The sequence below is a fragment of the Eleginops maclovinus genome, chromosome 7, assembly GCF_036324505.1.
Source record: "Eleginops maclovinus isolate JMC-PN-2008 ecotype Puerto Natales chromosome 7, JC_Emac_rtc_rv5, whole genome shotgun sequence".
Lineage (NCBI taxonomy): Eukaryota > Metazoa > Chordata > Actinopteri > Perciformes > Eleginopidae > Eleginops > Eleginops maclovinus.
Window position 1 is genome coordinate 17095640 of NC_086355.1, and position 10707 is coordinate 17106346.

A 10707-nucleotide genomic window follows, 5' to 3' on the forward strand; every position below is an offset into this window, starting at 1 on the left:
GTCTACAAATATAATCTCATTAATCTGATTGGTTCCCCGAAAAATACTAGAATAATCAGGAAGCACAGCCATTCGTCTGAATGTATGTCAATCAACATTCCTGTTAGTTCATTGGCTACTGAATTCAACTGGAAAACCTTTGTTGTGGTTTGGGGTTTCATTTCCGGGGTTGTCTTCTCAAATGAGTCGTGAAGCATGCTAACCTAGCAGTTTAAAGATTCAATATTACAAATGAGTGTGAGCTTGAGCTGTGTTCGTTAGAGATACAATCAGCGTACTCTGAAATGACCTAAGGAAGCGGTGGCTTTGGTATATTGGTGGAAAATAACGAGCATCGGGTAAGGTTAACTGTCGGTTTTTATGCAAACTAACTTTATGTTGCCTGCAAGTTTACTTAACAAGACAACGTAAGATAATGGCCACCTGGTAAATCGACAGTCATTCTACTAGTTTACCAAGTTATACTATCCTCACCTATAACATTAGTTTACGTTACAATCAATGTGCTGCATTAGTAATTGTTGTTTGTCTTTGTTCAAGTTAAGCTAACGTTAAGCTTAGCCAGGTTGCCACTATGTAACAGCCGGGTTGGCTGCCAGTTTAGACAGGGCTGGCGTTATTAATCACCACTTCGTTAATGTTAGCCCCAAACAACAGGACATATGATGTTGCAAAGGTTGTCCACTTCAACAGATGTTTAAGCAAAGGATCAAATATAGTGGCGAAACCTTATTCCCAAATATGATCATCGACCATTTGCATTACCATCAGTGTACAGCCTGCTTGATCTTTCACTTCCCTTTAAATGTAACCAATCGCTCTCCAAAGCTTTGGCTACGTACCTACTGACTTATGCTCAACAAAGTCATTGCCTGTTCTCCTAAAGTTCCTTTTTGTTGTCCCATGTCTAATCTCCATCCACAGCAGAAGATGATAGAACCAGAGCTACTCACTGAAGTCCCTGCAGCACTGAAGCGACTCGCCAAGCAGGTAGTGAGGGGTTTCTATGGAGTGGAACATGCCTTGGCCCTGGATGTGCTCATTCGCAATCCATGTGTACGTGAGGAGGACATGCTGGAGCTGCTCAAGTTTGACCGTAAGCAGTTGCGCTCCGTACTCAACACCCTGAAGGCAGACAAGTTTGTCAAGTGTCGCATGAGAGTGGAAACGGCCCCTGATGGCAAGACAACACGGCACAATTACTACTTCATCAACTACAGGTGGGTTATCTTCTTTTAAGTTTGCATTGCAACACAGCATATAATAGACACAGTAACACACAATGGCTTCCTCTTATTAAAGAGGCCCTATTTTCAATGCATGTAAATGGTTTGCAAAGCTAAAATCCTCAAGTTCCCTCCATAGTAGGGGTGGGCGATATACCGGTATGATAGTAAAAACCGGTATTGTGCTGCGCCATGATATGAATTTTGAGATATCGTTGATACCGCGGTATTCATAAATTCATAAATTGGCGTTCATATTGGGTCGCATTCTCGAACATTCTTTGTCTTCTGAAGTATATTCAAACGGGCTTCGGAAGATTAACCTAACAACAGATCTCCGCTGGATTAATGAATGCCTGGATGTGTTCCTAAACAGCCTGTCTGTTCCTAAAACAGCTGTGCACAGAGTTCTCGTGCACCTAATTTCCATACAAAAACGCTCCACGAGCTCCTTATAAGGGCATGCAAGACGTGTGAACAATCCAGACTCCGCAGGCAACGCGAAAGCAACTTTAAACGATCAAAATCATGACATTATTTTAGGACATCACGATGTCTAGTAGAATCATGAATGTAGATGTGAAACGGAATTTTTTAGTCCGCGATAAGCATAATAGCATGTTTAGAACAAAGTTTTGGAAATCTTTTCCCCCGTGACTGATTTCGTAACTTCTAGCAAGAAGGGGCTGGCTTGAGCGGAATGGTTTTTCAGTGAGGAGACGCACAACGCTAAATGCATATGCAGTTAATGATATTAGCCTACTGTAATTATGCCCATTATTTGATTTAAGTAATACAATACAACAGAAGGTAAGCAAGAAATAAAAGGCCTGGTCCATATACAAGCCTGCCCCAAATAAAGGCCAGTGCGATGTGCAGCCTAAGTAAATAAAAGCACTCGGCCACAATTTGAGGATTTACGGTGTAGACCTATTTTTATGAGCGGACGTTGCAAGCATTTTTTGCTGCGCGGAAGTAGTGCTAGCAATAGTGGATCCAAAACAAGAAGAAGAAGAAGAAGACGAAGACGAAGACGACGAAGAAGAAGAAGAAGAAGACATTGAAGAAAAAGAAGACATTGAAAATTAAAGATGAGTCAACAGGCAGAAAAGAATACCCAGGTGCAGGATGACGAATTGGTGAAAAAGAAAGGGGGCACCTCTGTCGTGTGGAACTGGTTCGGTTTTAAGATCTGCGACCTCGAACAAAAAAATATCTTATGTAAATTGTGTCGCCGTGCTGTTTTAGCGAAAGGTGGAAACACCACCAATTTATTAAATTACCTTAAAACGATGCATGTACGAGAATATGCAGATTGCATCAAAATGCGAGAAGCAATCAGCCCAGGAGCTCGACCAAAGACAAGCCAGACTTCCACTCAATCGCTTCAGCAATCACTACAAACATCATTCGCTGCCGGTACTCGCTATGAGCGGACAAGCAAGAAATGGAGAGACATCACGGAGGCTATAACCCATCACATTGCAAAGGACATGGTACCCATCCAAACTGTGGAGAAAGCGGGTTTCAAAAAGTTACTTCAAACTCTGGACCCAAGGTACGAGATCCCGAGCCGCAAGTACTTCAGCCAGAAATGCCTGCCTCAACTTTACTTGGAATGTTGGGAGAGAGTTTACGGCGAAGTAAGCCAAGTCGATTTATGATGTTAAAATACATATTTTGCCTCAACTAATGTCATTTCACTAAGAAGGGCTATTCAAATGTGATTCAGATTTTTTTTCCCCTCATATATCGTGATATCATATCGATATCATCTGGACAGTGAAAAATATCGTGATATGAATTTTACCTCATATCGCCCACCCCTACTCCATAGCTGTATTTTTTGAAAGCATTGGTGGATTCCTTCAAAGATCAATACATTTACACCTCATCTCTTTTAGTTTGAATGCATTTTACCTTTGAGCGTGTAAATTGATTAACCACAATGACGCTCAAAGTTGACCCCTTTTTTTTAGGGTACTGGTCAACGTGGTCAAATATAAATTGGATCACATTCGAAGGCGCATCGAGACAGATGAGCGTGACTCCACCAACCGTGCCTCCTTCCGCTGCCCCTGCTGCTTCTCCACCTTCACCGACCTAGAGGCCAACCAGCTGTTTGACCCCATGACGGGTAAGAATTAAATGCTAAACCTATTATCTTCCACATCTCTGTGGAACAAAACCTTGGACCAAAAAAGTTTTGGGTTTAAATTATGAAAGGAGGCTGGAAAATCTTTGTTTCAAAGGTGGCACTGTCAAATGATCACAATACCATTGCTCTTGGAAAAACATGAATTGGAGAACATTGAAATGTCATTTGTTTTAACACCACCAGATAAGGTATAGCCTATGTCCCCTGAGGTTTCAAGAAAAACAAGCAAATGCCATTTTGGTTGCTTTTGATCAAGCCGCTTGAAGGTTGTCACTTACCAGCCAAAATGTAACCAAATATGGAAAATGTCTTTAAAACTAAAGTCTTTTCAGATTTGTCCCCATTTTTATTTTCTTATGTCAGTTAGAAGACAAGTAAATATCGTTTTGGATGGACAGAACAGATAAGACACAAAGAAATACATTTACTTAACGTAGGACACTTCAACAATCAACAATTGAAACATGATCTAATTCATATATCAGCTAGTTTGCCTAATCGGTCCAATTAAACAGATTCATTCATAATTTTTGGGTTGTTTTTACATCTATGTTTTAAGTTTTTATTTTCTTAGAGTAGAAAGCTTCCACATATCTCAAGCTCAGACAAGAAAAATGTCTTTAAGCGTGTTGTTGAGGAATAATCACAACAAACGGCCTACAGTGAAATCTGATTGAGTTTCTCTGTTTGGGCTGGCAGCTGTCAAATCATTTCATTTAGAGTCTGAATAATGGTGAAACAGATTTGCTTTAAGTTGGTTGCCAGATATGCATGAATACGCACTTTTAAACAGAGACCAATGCTGCAACAGAATATTGTGCTTGAGATGAGGAATGTGTCTTTTTAAAGAGAGCCCTTACTCAAATCTGTTTTCATTCATAAACTGCATTCTCTCTTCATTTGGTCAGAGTTAAGCACCAACTGTGCTCACAATGTCTGCCAATGTGAAGGTTGATCACCGGTCAGCCAGCACTGTTGCTAGGCTACACAGAGGGCTTCTGCCACACAAGCGTTTGCAACACGGCATCAGCCTGGAGCGCAGTGTTACGTTTAAAGCCTGTTTCACCTCTGACCTTAAAACCACTGATGGTTATGAACGGACCCGAGGACAACAGTGATGTCACTGAGTCCATATATACATACCTGCAGCAAAGTGAAAAGTTTAGCCACTTGAGGTCAGCAAAGACCAGATTTGTATGGGATGTAATGTGATTCTTTATATTGAAATCTTTTTTAATGGGCAAATCATTGGAGTATATAGTTCTTCAAATTTATGCCAACATGAACGGTTTGAATTACCATTTTTAATTACCAATATGTTTAGAATTATTATAAACATTATAATACACCAAAATCATATAATATAACATAATCAACTTCCCAGATCTTAATGCAACATGCTAATATCTTATTAGGTATTTTATAATAATGTAAGCATGCAGGCATGCATAACTTTAGGGACAAGATTTCAATATAGAAGTTAGAAATGCAAAGTGAAAATAATATGAGGAAAGAAAATGTCCACTAACACCACACTTGATGGATAATTTGATTGACATTTTAAATGAGGTGACGGAAAAGTCTGCATCTTTAGCTTCCCGATACTGTTTCCGAACTCTCAGCTTTTTTCTGATGACACATTTAGAAAATCCAGCCCATTTTTTCCCGCACTTGTCTCTTGTTTCAACATACTGGTATTAAATCTTGCCGTGGAGGCTGTAACCCTGCACCCTGACAAAAAGAATAACTGGAGCTCACACTGTGCATGTCTGATGGACTGGCTGTTTCTGCAGGGCCAGCAACACTCAGTTTGACCTCGCAGGAATAAGAAATTACATTCCAGCTCTTCTAGCTCATTCTGACCCACAAAGGAGAGCTGAAAACCCTTCAGCTCTGAATTGTCACACCTTGCCGTGTGACTGTACCTGTCTCTCTTCGTAGGACTCTCACCCTGACATGTAGATTCACCAAAAGTTTCTCCTGAAAAAGATCTTCTACATGCACCACAAGTACGCTGCATTGACGTCTCTCTTTTTGTGTCTGTATCACTGTCTCTTTTGTGGTACACACATAAAACATACACACGCATGGCAGGCATGGGTTCTGTATAATGCTGGAGCACTTCCAATTATTGAAACTGAAATTAGCCAGAGAAGCAGATGGCCGAACATGCCCTTCTCTTACTGGTAGGGAGCAAGTCCACAAGCTTTCGAAAATGCCAACCAATGCAAAGATTATCCCCTGAAAAAAATCTACCTGCACTTATCCTTAAAACAGCATGTGTTTTATTGTTCTGTTATGAGTATGAAAAAAGCATTAAGTTTGGTGTTTTGGAAGATATAATACATGTTCTTATTTGTTGTTAGCATTACAGAAATATAATGTATTCATGGGATATACATTTCCCTATGTATATCTATTTAGGTCGTGTTAACTTTAAAGATCACATGGTTCTAAATGTCCAATCATGTACTACTATGTTGTGTAGTTCAGTAGTTCAGAAGTAAACTCATTCACGTGATGCGCATTTCAGCGATCTATTTTAGTTGTAAATGCTTCGCATTCCAGAACAATCTGTCGACGTCTTGTGTCTGTCATAGCATCATTGTTTCATCTTTTCTTTGTAAACGTTAATAAACCTGTGGAACAAATAAATAACCCTCAGAGTCTTGATGTTGGGAAAAAGTTTAGCTGGCCGTCAGGATATTACGGTAGACATATCGGGGACGGAACATTTATTGTAACAACTATTAAACCGCTGAATTCCAGCAAATAGCAATGCGTGTTATTGTGGCTTTCGTGTTTCATGCAATGTGAGACATTTCATACAGGAAAAACACATGTTTGGTGGTGCACATTCCCAACTTGGCTAACTTATTCTTTTTAATAGTTTTTGTGAAATGTTTTCTTAGCCAGGGTAAAAAGAGAACAAAAGGACCTACATGCATGTCCCAGCATTGTCGGTTATAGCAAATTCATACTATCGGCTTACATGTGCGATGGTCCTCTATGATTAATGTGACGCAAATGACGCCATGCTGCATGTAGCAACGGTCAGTTTTGTATGTTAGAATGATAGCTGACAGCGCATGCTGCAGTTTTGTTCGACACTCCCGTCCCATTGATGTTGAATGCATCTTTAGCTGCTTTGCAGAGAAGATGGAAAATATAAACAGATGTTTTGGTTATGAAAAGATGTTGGGTAAGGAGTTTGCCGTTACAAGGGTTACCTTGTTATATTGCTTTGTTGATTTGTTTGAGTTTTCTATTTTTCTTGTTTAAAGATTAAGGTTTTGGAGGAGGAGTGTTTTATTTATGTGTTTGTTCTTTGTTTCATTTGTTTATTGGCTAAATAATATGCCTGAAATGATGTGTTTTTGTATATAGTAGTTCTCTATATTTATTTATGTTTTGTCTGTTTTTCCCTGGTTTCATGGTTATGAAACTGTTATGATTTGAATGTGACTTTGTTTTGTATTGTACATATTTATGTATTTGTGATACAATTTAAAATGTCTATTTTTGATAATAACAGATGAAAAAATAAATGTGAGAAATGTGTTAAACCTCTTCAAAGAAATACAAAGGCGTTGAACTTCTGTCAAACAACATGACATGAAATGGTTGTACGTGCTTTGGCCAGATAAGTTAACAAATCCATGGTGCTTTTATTTAACACCCTTCTCATCTAACCTGCAGGTACATTTCGCTGCACCTTCTGCCAGACTGAGGTAGAAGAGGATGCGTCTGTGTGTTCTGACGGCAGGACACTGGTGGCACGCTTCAACGAGCAGATCGAACCCATCTACGCGTTGCTACGAGAGACCGAAGATGTCAACTTGTCCCAGGACCTGCTGGAGCCGGAGCCCGCTGAGATTCCTGCCCTCAAACAGAGGTGAGCTTCTGACCAACCTCTACTTTTTACTTATTAAAACATATTTCGCTCAGTCCTCATTACACCAGTCCTCAAGAGTCACATCTTTGAGCAAATTTAGTGGAAGAAAATGGGGGTTCACCTCTGTTACCTGCAGGAATAGCCTCAGTGATACTGGATCAACCAACTGTTGGAGCCACAGAGGAATTTTATTTTATTAAGCTGCAGTAATGAAACATATCTAGCTTGCCTTTTTTACACTCTATTGTACATTTCGACGCACTGTTGAAGTTGTCGTTTAAAGGATATTTACTGAATCTTCCTCCAGACGTGAACGTGAAGCAGCAGCCGCGGGATTGACCGGTCCGCACCGTGAAGCCTGGTCCAACAAAGGCTCGTCCTATGCTGACCTGTACACCCAGAATGTGGTGATCAGCATGGAGGAGCAGGAAGAGCAGCAGAGGCTGGCCAATGAAGGCAAGGCGCCCAAGGAGAGACCGGTGTGGTTGACCCAGAGCACCGTGCAGGGCGCTTACAGCGAGCCGGATGTCATCAAGACCCGTAAGTGATGTTTTCAAGTTTCCAGATATGTAGCTGTCATACCTTTCTTTATACTATGGCAAGAGTTTTAGTATATCATGCTCATTTCCAATAAGCATGTTTTCTCCCACTCCTCGAGTCAGAAGATGTTAGATTTGACATTAAATGAATTCCCACTCCTACGCTGTTTTCACTGCCCTTAATTAAAAATGCTCTTGCCTGTCCATGATGAAATGGACAGACCTTACTAGTCTTAAGAGACACGCCTTCCACTCTTTGTTCTATTTGTGACATCGTTTCTCCACCCCCAAGGGCAGGCAGCAGTCAGGCCTGGCCAGACTCTCAATGAACCGTAATTGCTTAATTGAAATAATCAGAGGCTTGATTAGTGCATGGTTGAGCAAGGACAGCTCATTAATAAAGTCCATTTCTGGGGAAATGGCATGAATTATGCCTTCCCAGCGTCCTGTCTCTGAGGTGTTTCTGTCTGCAATGATGTTTGATGTTTGGTTCCTGGAAACAGACATTACACATTTAGAATGGACATGGTTTGAACACAGATTTTTTTCAATGCTAAACTGCAAAAAGTAAAGCTTGATGTGGCTGAGAGACAGGTGCATGGATTTATATAAAAAAATGTGGATACAGCGTAGGAGGCGGGGCTCCATTCATTCCGGTGAAAGTTACCCAATTGCGCATGAAACAAAATTGACCAGACGGTATAAAAACACCTGAATATTCCTCAATCTTCCATGGATCAAACGGTGATTGGGCCCATAGAGCATGCACACTAGCCTTTCCCTAAGCCCTGCTTCCAATCCGCTATTTCATATCAGCGTCAGATCGCGCCTGAGTCAGATTAAGGAAGAAGGAGAATTACTAGTGTTTTTGGGCCCAAATGATCTCGTGCACTGACATGGAAGTTATAGTACAAGTAAATCTTTATCTCTACATGTATGCCAGCCATTTTTGTTGTTGACTTTTTTTTTTTCAACACAGAGAAAACATTTCAGTAGTTTATAGAATACAATAAAAAACAAACATTTAACTCAAGGCCATACCTATAAATAATGAAACAAGAGTAAAAGATAATGCTGAAGTGGTCTCTTAATTTTTTCCGTGGCTGTATATAGTAAAAGGAAGAATCATCTCAGAAATGAATAAATCTGTCATTTTGATAAGCTATGGTTTTGTTTGAACAGGAGACGTGGTACCTGGAGCCCTTGATGGAGCACCTGCTGGAATCGGTCAGTCAGATGAAAATGAGGAAGTGATGCGCGCCCTGCTCATCCACGAGAAGAGGGGTGCAGCAGCAGTGGGTGGAGCTGGAGGCGGAGCGAGCTCTGCCAACAAGGGTCTCTCCTCTACAACAGCTAAGGGCAGCGACTCCGACAGCGACACCAGCGAATCGGACGATGACTCTCCCGCAGTCCCTACAATCGTGTCAGCTTCTAAGTCTCGGACCGCAGAGGAGGAGGAAGAGGACGATGACGAGTTTGAGGAGGTGGGAGATGAGCCGATGGTGATGGTTGGAGGCCGGCAGTACACGTACCACGAGGTCAGCCAGAGGCCAGAGCTGGTGGAGAAGATGTCTGCACAGGAGAAGGAGGCCTACATTGAAAAGGGACAAAGCCTCTTCCAGGACATGTACTTCTGAACACATACACACATTAATAGATACATATATTTACACACAACAATTTGACGGATTTGTAAGAAAATATACTCTCACCTTGTCATCACTAAGGAAATGTTATGTGGACACAAGGTCCGAAGAAGATGCTGCTTCAAAAGTATTTACAGTTAACTTGATGCTCTGGCCATATAAAAACCAAGGAGATGCTCTGACAGTGTTGCCTTTCACACCTTTAGTATTCTGTGGTAAGTGTTTTTTATTCCCAGTCGCAGTAAGGGAACTCGAGTGCCAATCATGTTTTTGTCTTGTTTTATTTTCATTTCAGTTAGATGCCTTCTTTACCGGTCATGTTTTCCAATCCTCTCGTGCTTCTCACAGGCCCATATGGTTGTCATTTTTACAATACAAGTGTGTGTTATCGCTTCAGGTCTGGAAGTGTATTGTTTTGACTTGGGACAGCAGTTCTGTGGTTGAAAGCAGGCAGTGTGAGATGGAAGCTGCTGCTGCCGCTCGCACTACTCTGCCCATGGAGCAAGGTGTTTCTGGCTGAATACTCCATTTGTCTGAAACAAGGTCAGACTGGGTTTAAAAGCACATCTCAGTGCTCAGTGTATAATACAAGAGGATCTAGAGAATATTGGTTAACCGTTGTGATTTGAAGCAAAGAAAATGATATTCTGAACAAAAAAGAAACAGGACCAGGATATGTATTGACATATTCTACATAAACTAAAGCTTTGCTACCAGCAGCGTGTACACTTTCAGGCAATTTGGAATATAACAGTTAGAGGGCACTGTGACATTTGTCTTCTTGGATAGTGACCAACACAGGGTCAATTATAGGAATACTAAATGATCAGCAAAATATATTTGTCAATCATTTAGACTTACATTTTTTCATCCTTATGTTTTTCTCATTAAAATACACTATTTTCAGTTTTCTGTTGGCTTCTGTTCCCTTATGCAGTATAATGCCTCCATCTATCATGTCTTGAGGCATATGTTCCCACCACATGTCTCTGACTAATACACATGTTAAACTAATATGATGCTCTCATTAGAGTCTGGCACCAAACTCATTTATGTTCTTCACTGTTAAATAATTGTATAGCCCTCAGGGGATTTTGCACTATTTGTGTGTTCCCAATTAATGTTTAACAACCTATTTCTTATACGACATCAGTATGTTTTCCACAACATAACTTAAATTACAAGTAAGAAAAGACCAACCTGATAACAGATGCAAATACTACTCATCAGCACTGAAGCGTAT

General features: G+C 40.6%; 1 protein-coding gene across 2 annotated transcripts; it reads left to right on the forward strand.

Moving 5' to 3' along the window:
- Positions 1-137: 137 nt before the first annotated feature.
- On the forward strand, positions 138-10370 carry gtf2e1 (general transcription factor IIE, polypeptide 1, alpha). Of its 2 annotated transcripts, none has more exons than XM_063888582.1 (6): positions 138-338; positions 925-1220; positions 3206-3363; positions 7084-7279; positions 7587-7819; positions 9001-10370. In XM_063888582.1, exons 2-6 carry the CDS (start codon positions 931-933, stop codon positions 9453-9455), a joined length of 1332 nt encoding a protein of 443 aa, XP_063744652.1. In that variant the 5' UTR covers positions 138-338; positions 925-930; the 3' UTR covers positions 9456-10370. The 2 variants fall into 2 exon arrangements, with proteins under 2 accessions (XP_063744652.1, XP_063744653.1); XM_063888583.1 differs by having other exon boundaries at positions 161-338; positions 928-1220.
- The last annotated feature ends 337 nt before the right edge of the window (positions 10371-10707 follow it).